The 15105-nt window shown below is 37.5% G+C and overlaps 1 protein-coding gene across 2 annotated transcripts in view; it reads right to left on the bottom strand.

Moving 5' to 3' along the window:
• PIEZO2 (piezo type mechanosensitive ion channel component 2) overlaps positions 1-15105 on the bottom strand; it is a 539671-nt gene that overhangs the window by 86790 nt on the left and 437776 nt on the right. For both annotated transcript variants that reach the window (XM_036741022.1, XM_036741023.1), the window contains 4 exons: positions 10537-10780; positions 5764-5860; positions 3636-3795; positions 1154-1243 (listed from right to left, as the gene is read on the bottom strand). In XM_036741022.1, the coding sequence (XP_036596917.1) occupies positions 1154-1243; positions 3636-3795; positions 5764-5860; positions 10537-10780 (591 nt within the window). The remainder of the gene's footprint in view (positions 1-1153; positions 1244-3635; positions 3796-5763; positions 5861-10536; positions 10781-15105) is intronic.

Below are 15105 nucleotides of genomic sequence, written 5' to 3'. Positions count from 1 at the left end.
AATGTTCTGAACTTCAGGGTGCTGGCTGTTTGTTCCCCTGAACTAGCTGAATGAATCTGTATTTGGTATGTCTCTTGATGCTTGTCTCTTTGCTCCCCTGAACTAACTGAATGCTAACTGAATGCTGGCGTTTTTTCCCTGAACTAAATGAATGTTGTCAGTATGCTAACTGAATGCTGGATTAAAGTAAGCTGGTCAACCCCTTCACTGTGCTTTCCTTGTTTAAGCAGATAAAAAGAACCTGTGCTTTTCCGGAGTGCCGGCAGCCTCCTGGGTGCATCTTACACCCCCACAGGAGCTGCTAGCCGATTGTTGATACAAAAGTCTACCCCATAAAAGCACTAACCAGTGGTCTTGCAGAACAAAATTTCACAACCCCATCGGGTAGACAATTCATTTTTTGTCTTGTCTCATGTACTTACCTTATACAAATCACCTAGCCTTCCTATGCATCAGAATGCTCATCATTAAAGAGAAGAGGATTGTAATACAGGGCGTACCTAAAGTCTGGACACATAGGCAAAAATGCATATTTTGAAATATTTGGAATATTAACAGACCTTAGCCCCCTTGACTTCTTTTTCTAGGGTATGCTAAAGGAGAAGGTGTACTCAATGAAAATCACAGATGCAACACACTTGACTGAACGCATAAAGAGTGAATGTGCTAAAATTGATGGCAATGTGGAGTTTTGCATCGAGTTCACATGAATCTTGCAAAGTGCAACAACCTTTGCATCACAAATGATGGAAATCATATCGAAGATATTATTTGTTAATATTCCAATTAAATAAAGTGCTGCTGAAAATTTCATTCATTTCATTTCTTGAATATATGCATTTTTGCCTATGTGTCCAGACTTTAGGAACGCCCTGTATATGACCTCTAATCCCTTTTCCAGCTCTAACATTCTAAGATCATCCCACCTTTTGAGTTCCCTTCACCACCAGATTGTGAGCAGTACAGGATTAATAATGCCTTGACATCAATCATGGAATGTCTAATTCCACAGAAAGCTTCATGGCAAGTGTCAAAGTTCATCCAATCAGGATACTTAGAGTTTGAGCTCTAGTGATCTGAGGGCAGCCTGACCTCCCTTTTGATGTACTGGATTTTGCTACCCCATCATCAGAGAGAAATGAAGCATCCGTACTGTCTCTTCAGCTGGTCCATTGATTTTTTCTCTTCCTCCATTCTTGCCTTCACAGCCTTTACAATTGTAGCCTGGAAAAGTTCAGCACCTCTGAATGGAAATTCAGAAATAATACAAAATAAATCAGAACCTTATGTTTGCCATTCCATGAAAAAAAAATATGAAGGATTGGAAACCATTGCAGATAGAGGGGAAATGAGTCTAAAAAGGAAATCTTAGAGTCTCTTGGCAAGTCATATCTGTTTTCAAACAATTTACTAAAATTGCTCTTCTGGGTTAGAAGAAGATAGTATAAGTTACTTTATACACAGATTTCCTTTTATCCCCAGTGCTTAGTGAATAGTAAGTGTGTAATAAATACTTTTTGACTGTTTGACTGAATGGGGCACAAACTACTACTTTTTGTCAGCAGGCTGCTTACAACTTGTTAGCCTATTCATGGAAAGGAGAAGGGGAAAGCAGTTATTAAGTACCTACTATGTGCCAGGCAGTACCCTAAGCACTTTACAAGTATCTCATTTGATCCTCATAATAACCTTGTGAGGTAAGTACAATTATTATCCCCATTTTACAGTTGAGGAAGCTGGGACAGACAGAGGTTAATTGACTTGCCCAGGGTCACACAGCTAAGTGAGTGTCTGAGGCCAGATTTGTACTCACGTCTTCCTGCCTTCAGGCCCAGTGATCCATATAGCATAGAATAAAGGTAGCAATTTTTACTTCCTAAGAGCTACACACTGATGTTAGATGACACAAAAGACCATTTGTCTCTTCAAACTTGCCTTAAAGAAAGTAGATATTCCAACATAGCCTTATTTTACTGTTATTGGGAGATGTACAAACACAAGTTTTCACAGTAAAAAGGGAGTTCATCAGCTTGTTGAACTGATGTACCACTGGTTAAAGGTAGAGGGTAGAACCTGCTCTTCCTTTACTAATATACGTCTATTAGAGGACTAAATGTACTTCAAGACATTGCTTCAAGTCAGCCAGTCTGAGCTGCATCCCAAGGTAGATTTAATTCACCAAACTTTCTTCAGTCTACTATGTTCGGCACACACAAAAACAAATTAGATAATGAGCTCAGGAAGCAGAAAGCACTGAAAAGTGCCCTTGTAAAGTGGGCAGAACTAGACTTGAAGTGAATCCTACCTCAGGCACTTCTTATTAGCCAAGTGAGCCCTGGAAGTAAACTGGCCTCAGTTTACTCATCTGTAAAATGGGGAGCTTGAGCTTGATGAATGCTGAAGTTCCTTCCAGTACTAAATCAGTGATCTTATGTTTAACTCAGAGCCCCAAAGGAAGGAGTTGTAGGTAAGACAAGACTGGAAGTATTTCTGTCTGGTAGTAGGAGCAATAAGGCGCACATCTTATGTATACTGTAAAATATACTTCAGGTACTACATATCCCACATAGGTCTCTTTCATCTTTCTGTCTTTCTGACCCCAACTCTCTCATATCAGGAGGGAGAAATTGTTGAGAAAAGTAATGGAAAGGGCCTGAGGAGAAAAAAAAATAGTAAAAAAATGGAAAAAGAGAAAAAAAAAGAAAACTATTAAGTTAGGAAAGAGAAAATGGGGAAGAGTACAAGTATGAAGTATACCAAACTACATAATGTTATGTAATAATTAATAATACAAAATATACAGACCAAGCCATCCATCACAAGTTCCCTCTTCTCCTGTAATTCACACGTTATGTACCTCTCCATTACTTATTTTCATCTCCTTTGCTCCAGTTTCTAGTGAAAAGGTAAGCATACTTGCCAAGTCCAACCCCTGAGTTAAAGTTCTTGATCATGTCCCTTTCTCTCTCACCTGGGAGATTGTACCTTCCATCATTCTATCCCATCCTTTAACTCAGTATCATCTTATCTACTCACCCCTTCACTGGCCACTTATTATATGCATCATCAAAATATCTTCACTTGACCCTGGCATTCCCTCAAGCCATAGTCCTATAGCTGATCTCTTTTCCATAGCAAAACTCCTAGAAAAGGCTGTTTATATTGATTGCCTCCATTTCACCTCACTCTCCCTTCTCAATCCCTTGCAGTCTGGCTTCTCAGCCAATCACTTGACTGAAACTACCCTTTCCAAACTTAGCAAAATTCTTTCAACTATTCAGTACGATGGTCATTTCCTCATCCTCACTCATCCTTATCCTTCTTGACTTCTCTTCAACTTCTGACACTATCAAGCACTCTCTCCTCTGGGATAACCTCCTCTCACTTGACTTTCATGAACTCAGCTGACTGCTCTTCTTTAGTCTCTTTTGCTGGAACAACAACCTCTTCCCACATAACAAGTGTGGGTGTCTGCTAAAGCTCTGTCTTTTTCCTTCTTTTTCCCTGTGTTCTCTCTCTTGGTCCCTGACACATAGTTGGTGCTCAATGAATGCTTGTTGAATGATGGTCTTTATTTATCATCTCTAAGATGATGACATTTCACTACCAGGGATGGCTTTTATGTAGACATTTACCTTGATGCCAGGATTTGTGAAGCTTTTATGTCAGCAACCACATGGAGGAAATAGTAACTCATGAAAACTCTTCTTTGTAGCAAAAGGAATGCAAAACATATACTGTCCCAGATAATCCCGGCCTCACCACTGGGCAATTTACATTCCTTGTTATCAAGCGCTATGACAAGAAAGCAAAGAAAGTCTGTGTTAGAATGAAAACACCCAAAGTCTTTTTTGAGGGGCAATATTTATGCCATAATCTCAGTTACACTTGGGAAATCACAGCAGAGCAAATGAATAATACTCTCTGGCTAGGTAGGAACTGTGGTATAAATGGTAATACCAATAAGTTTCTTATATTTTTATCATAATGTACAAATGCCTTATTATCCCGCAATAATTCATCAGTGGGTTTTTTGAATCTGAAGGCATGGATCATTCTCTTTCCCTTTTAATCACCAGGTAATGATGGTCAAATTGTGCTAGAACAGGAGCCTCCAATCTTTTTTGATTGTGCATCCCTATCAGTGATAAAAAGTAGCACATACTCATAATATGTATACGCTCATTTAATTATAAATTATGTGCATGTACTATTGTACTGATAATTACAAATATTATAAAACTTACCTACAACAGAAATTGAAATAGGATACATAGTACTTGATCCTGGAGTTAATAGGGAGCCACTGAAGTTTAGTGAGTAGTATGGCATGTAAATGTGACATGGTAAGACCTGACATTTTAAAAAATCACTTTGGCAGCTATATGGAAGATGGACGAGTTGGGAGATCCTTGAGGGATGGAAGCTAATTAATTAATAGGTCATTACAATAATCTATGTAAGAAATGATGAAAGCCTGAACTCAGGTTGTGGCTGTGAGTAGAGAGAAGGCAATAAATCCAAGAGATATTGTGCTGGTAGAAATGACAATTTGGCAACTGACTAGCTCTACGTGAATAATGATGCATTGAAGATGACAACAAAGAGGGCAACTTCTATGACCAGAAGGATGGTGGTGCTCTTGAAAGAAATAGGGAGTTTCCAAAGAGGGATGGCTTTGATGGAGAAAGATAACGTGATAAGAGTTGCCATGGGTACTACAATTCATTTATGCTTGTTCATACTGTGCAACTTTGATTAATCATTCAGATGAGATTCTGGATCCTGAATATAGCTTCCAAGGGGTGCCTCCCACAGTGTTCTGGGGGATATATGGTGTACATACTGGAGGTGGAATTCCCAAAGACATACACACAACTGTTTCTGTGGGTACCTGGGTAGCTGTTAAGCAGTAACTACCCCAAGGGGCTTAGAAGGGGGAAGTTGGGAACCTGAACATGGGAAGGAAGAAGGGCAGAGATGAAGGTAGGCATAGCTGTGATGGAAAGAAGACCTAGGCTTGGCTAGCAAAGGGGAGGATGGGATGGGATGGGATATGCCTCATCTTCCCATTCTCTCATAGATTGATTAAGGAATCATTGGGGTCATGCCTCCTCTCTAGAGCACTGTTGTCAAACCCCAAAAGAAATGAAAGTCATTAAATATGGTGAGAGTGGGAAAGGTAGTGCCTGGTTAAATTTTTTGTTACTTGCAGAACTTTAAGTACTTTAAAAAATTATGTATTTGGTTTTTACATAAGAATCACTTCCCAATAAACACTCTCATTGTACTCTACCTTAAAAAAGTTAGAAGAAACTAATACAGTAATTGAGATTGACAGAGTAGTATTTCAGTCTTAAAGTTAACCATGTCTTAACAGAAAAGAAGTATGCCCTACTCTCAGTCCTCCAGGATCAACATTCTTCCTATTTCACTCAGATTTTTTGTGCTGTCTGACACCAATATGGTAAGTCCCTTGGCAGCAGGGGGGCCACTATGCTCCCTAAAGGGAGGCGAACTGGCCCTAGTTGGAAAAATGGAGCAGGTTAAAGCTTCTATCCTGATAAATATTAAGACTGGGCCTCTCAGTAGTCACTACAGTTCCAACCTAGGTGCCTCATCTCAAAAAAAAAAAATAGATGCTTCGCATTATTTTCAAGTTAGGGCAGCAAAACTCTCAGATAAAGCAATATGACATTCCTCCTACACCTCTCTTACTGCCACCATAACTCCTTCTTTACCACAGTATAATTTAATACTCACGCATTTTGTAGCCTTTGACAGTACATGCCAAGCTGAAGGCTTGGATGAACCAACAACTGTTTTTAACTAAGGACTCAATGTAACCACATGCTCCAATCTGTAAAACAAATGGAAAAAAAATAAATACACAGACTCTATATACCAGTAACAAATGTTTATTGGTCAGGATCCCCAGAACATTCATGAATTGAATCACAACTGATTATGGTTCATAATATATGTTACTAAATTAGAGGCAGATACTCCCACTCCAGTCTCTCTGCAGTAGTAAGTGGGATGATGAGTGAGGCATAGCTGTTTTCTGAAAAGATTCAGCTCCATGGAGTGGAATAAAGGCCAAAGAAGGACTATCATTCACATATATCTTTTCAACCTTTGCAGAAAAGAAGGTCTATAGACTTGTTGATGGGCTAAGTTGGAATTTGAAATAGCAAACAAGACAAACATTTCCCTCAACAGAATGTATTTCCTCAAACCTAGGACACTGATTTGGTTAGGCCTTTTTATGGTGCAGAAAGAGAAGCCATGTTGATTGCCACAGGGAAAAACAAACATATCTGTTTATAAAAAAGAAGTTATAAAATGTGTTTCTTTATGGAGTTCTATAGTCAAGGGTAATGAATGGTCCATTTTAAGTATTTTTCATATTATTATTATCATTCCCTTCCTGGTCTTGAGTTCTAGTAAATTTAACAACTTCTTACTTCCTGTTCTCACTTATTTTTTCCTGGTTCTATGATTTTGGTCATCCTTTCAACTATCATGTCAAAGCCTCTCCCTTCAGAGCCTAAATCAGCAATCATCTATTCCATAAAGGCTTTTGTGATCCCCTTCAGGAGGGAGCGATCTCTCTCTCTTCGAATTTCTCATAACACTTTGGAGCTCTCCTTTATGATTTGTTATTATCTGTCATTGTATTTATTTATATATCTATGAAAAAGTCATGCCAGATTATAATAATTTCATTGAAAAAAATTGGAATATTAGACTGGTAGATAAGGGGTAGATCAGTTTATCTAGATTTCAGTAAAGCATTTGATAAAGTTTCTTATGTTATTTTTCATAGAAAAGGTCAACAATGGATTAATGTCTAGTTAGGTGAATTCAGAACTGGTTAAATGGCTATATTGGGAAACTAATAATTAATGGTTCAATATCAACTTGGAAAGAAATTATCAGTGGACTGCCTTGGGGAATCTGTGCTAAGGGGCCTGAGACCAGATTTGAACTCAGATCTGTCTGACTCTAGGTCTAACACTCTATCCACTGAGCCACCTAGATGGCATGTTTATCAAACTTTCAATTAATGTAAAATTTGGAGAGTTTATAGTGGAAAGTAGGATTAGTATACAAAAAGATGTCAACAGGCTATATGATATTGGACTGAATCCAATACATATCATTTATCCTTGTTAAATTTCAAGTTTCACATTTCAGTAAAACATATGTACATATATATATATATATTAATTTACAAGATTGAAGTGTCAGAGCTAAGCAACAGTTCAACTAAAAAAAAGGACTCAAGGATTTCAATAGCATACTGTTTAAATAAAAAAAAAAACACAACATGGCAGATAAAAAAAGTGAATGTGATTTTAGTCTCCTTTAAGAGAAGTATAATGTCCAAGACTGTGCTTTTAAGCATAGAATCCAACACTTGTTATAATGGAGATCTCACTTCATTTCATTTTTGGACAGCTCTAATTGTTACAAATTTTTCTTCATATAAAACTCAAAAGACACATACAAAAACCTGTGTTTCCTGTCCACCCCCAGCCCTCAGATGCTCCCTGCCTGTGTGACATCTGGCAAATCCTTTCATCTTCCCGGATCTCATTTTCCTCATCTACAAAATTATGGGGATGGACTAGAAGGTTTCTGGTTCCCTTCCAGCTCTGAATCTATGATCCTTTAATCTATGACTAGGGGAATAATGGTTCCATTATACTCTGCCTTAGTCACACCTTGAGTATTGTTTTCAGTTCTGGGTGCCACTTTTTAGAAAAGTCATTGTTAACCTGGAGAGCGTTCAGGGGAAGATGGCCAGAAGGGTGAATACCATTAAGTCATATCATAGGAGGATTGGTTGAAAGAATTTAGGATGTTTAGCTTAGAGAAGATCTAGTGGGAGTATGATAGCTTTGTTCAAGTATTTACAGGCTTATCAAATGTTTCATTGTCTTCAAAGGGCAGACAAGAGACAATAGGTTGGTTCATCCTTCACTGAATGTCTTTGTAGATATGTTGTTGAGACAATTTTTATCTAGGTGTTGATTATACTAGATGACCTTAGTGGTCCCTTCTAGTCACGAAAATTTATTATTTCAAGCTGAGAACAGAAATCTTACTCCATCTTTGAAAGAGATACATAGAAGGTGTTTACTTAATTGTATCCAACTAGAATGGGTATTTCTGAAACATTTCTTCTCAAATTTGGGGGCAATGTTGTGCCTTCATGAAACCAAATTTCCAACATATTGATAACAAGTTAAAATTATAATAAAAAAGTTTACCACATTCAAATAAGCTCAAATGAAAATGCTAACTATAGGCCAAGACTTCTAACAACTCATGACTGAATTTATAGAAACAGAGATGTAACGGATTTGTGATCATCTAGTTAAACATATACACGATTAATAAACACTCTACAACATCTAGCAATAAAGTGTCACCTAGTCTCTATTTGAAGACATTTTTATAGTAGAGAACTCACTACCTCATAAGACAATCCAATCCATTTTGGATAGCTCTAATTGTTTGGAAATTTAGAAATCTATATATTAGATGTTGATATTAGATATTGGAGTCAAAATAGTGCCAGCATAACCAGCATCTCCTAGTTTCTAGGAATAAGCTCAACCAAGATCTCATTTGTGTAACATAAATCTTAGTAGTAATAAGAAATGGATGATTTAATATTAACTCAAAGGAGTCTCAAGAGTTACTTTATCTTCTTCCAAAGAGTATATTGTTTCACCTTGGCATAGAGGTAACACAGAGTTAGTACATAAAGGCTATTCTAGTGGGGCACAAATTTTTGAAATTTCCACCAAACTTGAAAGGCTTAGACTATGTATAGGCTCAGGGGCAATCTATATGAGTGTTGTTTAAGGACCTGCCAACCTAATTACAAATAGGCTCTTTACCAGAAGGTTTTTTCACTAAGTGATAAACTTTTTCTTGTGTTGTTGTTATGGTGACCCATAAATTACACAAAATACTAAATGGTTCTTAGTCCTGTGTGGCCTTATTCCATGTCTACAGAGCCATGGATGAGTTGAATGGTGGTAGGAAAAAAGTAAAAATATATTATATTAGCAGGACTAGTAAAATGTGGTAGTTTTCCCTTTATGTTCTTTACTTTCAAGATTTCCTCGAAGCAGCTGTGAGGCCTAAGTGAGATTGTCTGCTTTCTTTGCTCCTAGATGCAGCAGCTCCTCCCTATCACATCACTAAAAGCCTTTAAAGTGCAATGGTTTTCTACAGTCTTTTTCTTTTCCTGTTAGTTACTGTCTTTTTCTCTCATGCACTTACCCCCAACACACTCTCTTCACTAAATAAATGTATTGGGTGGTAAGATGGTGCTTAATATGCATTGTCATTATTTTTATTATTGATAAGAATAATGGAAGTAACGTTCCTATGGCCTATTCATAAAATAAATTAGGCAGGAAAGTATGAACAGCTACACAGACTTTGATCTCCTTATCATTAACATAATAAGATACATGCCAAAAACAAATCAAATGGGTTTTACAGTTAGATTGCCTAGTGAGCTCATTCCTAAGTAGTTTGGAGAAAAGGAAGCCAAGAGAGAAGCCAGCAGTCACTGCATCATGGTCTTTTTAATGTACAATCAGTTATATACTGACATGTGAGTAAGCTACTCCCTTATAGCAATTGATTTTTGAGTTGGAAGTATTAACCCTTTTAGCCCATTAGAGGACCATTTTTAAGCATGTGGAGAAGTAAATAACTGAATAGTATGTTTATAGCCTTAAAAGTACCTTTATATCATTCCCATTACTATCAGGAAGTAATTGAATTTTCCAGTGCTTCAAAAGATAACACTTACCTTCAAACTTAAGTCTAGTATTTTACCCATTTGAACACTGAGGCATATTTATCAATCAGAAAAACCATCAAACCATGCTAATGGGTGAGCCTACTCTATTTGTGCTCCTGGTTTGATCCCTGTTTTCTATGTTTCTGTTTCTCCCTCCTTTCATACAAAAGATGATGTGTGAACATCTTTACACGTTTTCATGCTTGTCTCATACTGCTTCCATCACATAATAAGGGAAGAGAATTTAATACTGTCATAGTTCTCTAAGAAAGATCGGCATTTATAAGCCAAAAAAAATCACAACTGCTAAATTCAGGAACTCTCTTCCATTCTAGAAGACAAGGAAATATTAATATAAATGGGAAAAAGATCTTTTTTTACAAGATGGATATTTATAGCATTAGATTTAGCTGTATCAGTTGTGAATATTTTTAAAAAAAATACCTCACAACTCATTTCTATAAATGCATTTCCATGTGTTTCACAACCTTGGGCTGGCTTGAAAAGAAAAAAACAAGTAGGATAAATAGTCATTAGAACACCAAATTGGCAGCATCTGAACAAACTGCCACAAGATCTCGGGCTTTTCTGAGAATAATATGATGAAGCAAGGGGCTTTTAATAACCACCGAACGGATTGTTTACTCTTAACATTTAAACCACAAATGTGTTATGGGCTGAACTACAACAGTGCCACTTACTGACAGTATATTTTTCATTGTAATCACAAAAACATTGTATGCAATCAGCAAGTCCCAATAGCGGAGGATGCTTTTGATGGGTTTCAACAGCAAATCTCCCCCAAACAGCAGGAAATAGAAACAGGCCACCAAATAACCCATGCAGAATATGCTGATCCTAGTGGTTCCAGTAATGAAGATGATTGTAAGAACGAACCAGAAGAGATAGCTAAAGATAACCACTTTGTACATGTCCAAGTAAGACCTGTAAAATGAAAACAGGACAGTGAAAAAATAGTCAGTGAAGTTCTATCACATGGCAGTAAAATCATATTCAGCATGTTGCTGTGAACAAATTTTTCATCAGTGTTCATAAAACAATGAAATTCTATGGTCAGCTCGAATAATCAAAATCCCTTCTTGCCCTGTCTTAAGATATTTTAGTGTCTGTGCAACTGAAGGACTTCTGCAATTCAGATGTCTTATCTGCAACAATAAGATCGATGTTTATATTGATGTTTTATGTGACTTCTTGTGCCTTTCTTTGCATTGGTTGTAGGTCTCTAAAAGAACGATTTAAGTTTTTTTTGATGGATAATCTGAAAATGTTAGCTCAAAATGTATTTCTATTGTTTGTATAAGTTCTTCTAGGGGCTAAATGTAGAGGTGAGTAATTGCTCATAGTTTTAATAAAAACGCGCAGAAAAATCGCAATGGTACTTCCATTCACCTTCAAATGCCTGAAATTGTCTTTGAAAGACTCCTTTTTGTTTTTTTCCCTTAATAGTATTTTTCCAGTTACATATACAGATAGTTTTCAACACTCATTTTTGTAAAACTTTGAGTTCCAATTTTTTCTCCTTCCCTACTTCCTTCCCTTTTCCAAGACAGCAAGCAATATGATATAGGTTATACATGTACAATCATGTTAAATATATTTCCATATTAGTCATGTTGTGAAAGAAGAATCAGAACAAAAGGGAAACACTAAGAGAAAGAAAAAACAAAAAACAACAAAAAAGTGAAAAGAGTATGCTTTGATATGCATTCAGAATCCACATTTCTTTCTCTGGATGTGGTTAGCATTTTCTATCATGAGTCTTTTGGAATGTTCTTGGATCCTTGTGTTGCTGAGAAGAGCTAAATCTATCATATTTAGTTATCAAATAATGTTGCTGTTACTGTGCACAATGTTCTCCTTCGCTCACTTCCCTCAGCATCAGTTCATGTAAGTCTTTTCAGGTTTTGCTGAAATCCACCTGCTCATCATTTCTTATAGCACAATAGTATTCCTTTGCATTCATATGCCACAACTTCTTGAACCATTCCCCAGTTGATAGAGAAAGCCTCCTTTTTCATGGCTATGACAGTTTTGTCTAGTTCCCTTTGAAAGGGTGAAAAACCTCTTTTCTCTGGCAAATTGGGGAGCTGTCCTACTAATTCTTTGCTCTAGTGTCTGCCTGGTTTTTGAGAGAGTCATAGGTGCTCTAAAGAACTCTCCTGAAAGGGAAATGGGGGGAAGAGGGAGGCATGTTTAACCCTTACTCCATTACATTTCTCCAGACAGAATGAAGCTAGAGGCTTCCATCTCTGGCTCCATATGGAATTTGCCTAAATTCTCCCGGTACCACTCTGGCTTCTGGAACTATAAACAGCTACCTCACATATTCTTCACCAGATTATGCCAGGCCCCATTTATAAAGAGATAGATAGTTGGTCTGTGCTTGAAATTCCTATCTTCAATCGGCTTCAAGCTGAGGGTTTGAATTCCTAACTACTGGGAAATATAGCACTAAACTATTATCATCCAGTAACAACACACTGAAAATGCAGTCAATCAGCAGGAGGGAAGAAGAGAATAGCTTGTGAAAATGAGGGGCTTTGAGGGGAGCAAGCATTTCTTTCCTGTCAGGCCTAGGGGGAAGGATGGAGATGGCGAGAGCAAGGAAGGTGATATAATTTGTAGGTTGGGAGTGGAAAATTGGTAGGGTCAGAGAATTTTATTGAGAGGTAGTGTGTCAAAACAGAGAGCTGCCTTGAAGGTAGGAAACCCTCTATTCAAGATCCATTTCTAACTTATACTGGCTCTATAACCCTAAAATTGCCAGAGCTTACTTATAGATTTAAGTTTCAGTGATTTAAGTAACTCTCTAAGACTGTAAGATTATAAATTGCAAAGCAGATGCTAACTTGCAATGCTACAGAGCAAGGTGCCCTTTAATTTTTTAACACAGCTGTGTGTTTTCTACCGGTCTGAGCAGAAAATTTTTACAAGACCTGACAACCGTTTGGTACTTTTAAAAGATCACATGACCAATCCGATGGCAATTGATAAACCAATTAGAATAGTAGAGTGACAGGAAAGCAAAAACAGTTGTATAAATAATGATTTAAACCAACTGTGTTTTTAAAAGGATATTTCAGCTGCCCAGCAGCAATTCAGGATGGGGAGAAGCAAGGCTATCGTGTACCCACACAGCTTAGACAGCACATTGGGAGAGAGAGCCTTCTCACCTGGGAGTTCCCTAAACCAGTGAAAGCAAAAGTCCAGTGCCAAACTGTATCCTCTGGTTTTCATACCCTTTGCAACCTGATCTTTTCCTACCTTTCTGCCCTTCTTAAACTTTAGGACTCTCCAAGTACTCTACAATCTTTGATCTGATGACACTTTTATCTTTGCTGTTCCTCACATATTTCAAGACACCATTTCTTAAATCTGTGCCTTATCGGTGGCTCTCCTCCATGCCTTGAATGTTCTCCTCCTCTACCTCACAGCTTCTCTGGCATCCTTCAAGACTCAGTTCAAATCTTACTTTTTCTGAGAAGTCTTCCTGCTAGAGTTCTCCTCCAGTTCAATCCCTTCACCACTAGTGCTTCCTCCGAGGTTACCTTCCATTTATATGATACATATCATGTATAAAAATTAGTTGTTTTCATGTTTTCTTCCTATTAGAACTTGAGCATGACACCATGACCTTTTTTTCTTGCCCGTTTTATATTCCTAATACTTAGTACAATACTTGACCAATTTGTTGTTGTTGTTTAGTCTTTTCAGTCATGTCCAACTCTTCCTGACCCCATTTGGGGTTTGCCATTTCCTCCTCAGCTCGTTTTGCAGATGAGGAAACTGAGGGAAGTAGTTCTAATTGAAATGCTCAGGGTCACAGCTAGTAAGTGTCTGAGATTATATTTGAAGTCTTTCTGACTCCAGGCCCAGGGCTCTATCCACTGAGCCACCTAGCTGCCCTGCTTAACATATTGTAAGTACTCAATAAATGCTTGTAGATTTGAAAAGCACCTTATTTTGAAGAGGGCCATGGAAAGCAGCTTTAAGTGTGTGCATGAATTATTCTTTTGACTTTAACTGCCATTCACTGAAAAGTAGGTACACAGAAACAGAAAAAGACAAAGACTTGTGTACCTTTCATTTTATAGTTCATATCTGTGTTTGGTAGTTGTTAAACAAGGCTAAGTAATTCCACGGGGTATCAGCATCAGCTGACTTATGTGTAGCCTATTTTCTGTGCAGTCCAAACTCTTGAGGAATACAGATAATCATTTAGTTATGGAACTATATGTTTTTCTTTCCTTGAAGAAGGAATGTCAAGTCTAGATTTAAACCTACAAGTAAGCCCTACCAATTTTTATTTCTGCTGCTTCTCTGTCAGCTTCTTTTGAGGTAGCGTGCTTTGAGCACATGAGTATTCTTGCTCAGGGGTCTACCACTTTAACTCAGCATTCTCCATTAGAGTATATTCCTATAGCAATCACACATTTACATAGTGCTTTAAAAGTTAACAAGTATTTTCTTCACAACTAGCCGGTAAGGTAGGTAAGGGCAAGTATTATTTTGGCATTCTATATAGAAGGAAACTGGTACACAGAGAGAAGAGGACTTACGTTAGGAGGGCCTTTAACTTGCAAACTAGTTCAAAGTTTTCTTTAGGGTTGTTGTAACTAAAAAAATATATCCACAGGTGCAAGTTCCAAGGTCATTATACCAAGAATGCTTTGATTCTAGATGAAATGATTCCAATAAAAGGAATTCTACCCAGATAATGGTCTCTCTTCTCAAGAGAGGAAACAGTATTATCAAAAAGTATCAAGAGGAAGTTTGGTCATACCTAGTAGTAGAGATCAGGGTCAGACTAACTACTGTCTTCTCACATAGAATTTGCACACTTATTTTGCAGACGGAAAAGTGATACCAAAGTGATACCAAAAGTGATACCAAAAGAAATTAAGAAACTAGTTGAAGATTATAGATGTGTCAAGGCAGAGGTAGAATTACAACAAATAGGTTTATCTATGAAGTAACTGAGGCATTTTGCCTTATTGAGGTCTATCTGTATCACATCATGTATGAATCTGGGTGAGTTATTTCTCTCTCCTTTACTCAGTTTTGTCTCCTGTAAGATGTGAATAGCTAGGTGTCACCATGGATAGAGCTGTGGGCCTGGAGTCAGGAAGACCTGAGTTCAAATTCAACCACAGACACTTATTAACTGTGTGATCCTGGGTGAGTCACTTAACACCTATTTGCCTCAGTATCCTCATCTGTAAAATAAGCTGGAGAAGGAAATGGCAAAC

Source organism: Trichosurus vulpecula, chromosome 1 (assembly GCF_011100635.1).
Source record: "Trichosurus vulpecula isolate mTriVul1 chromosome 1, mTriVul1.pri, whole genome shotgun sequence".
Taxonomy (NCBI): Eukaryota; Metazoa; Chordata; class Mammalia; order Diprotodontia; family Phalangeridae; genus Trichosurus; species Trichosurus vulpecula.
Note: the sequence above shows the minus strand (reverse complement) of the source record. Positions and strands in the feature narration are given on the sequence as shown.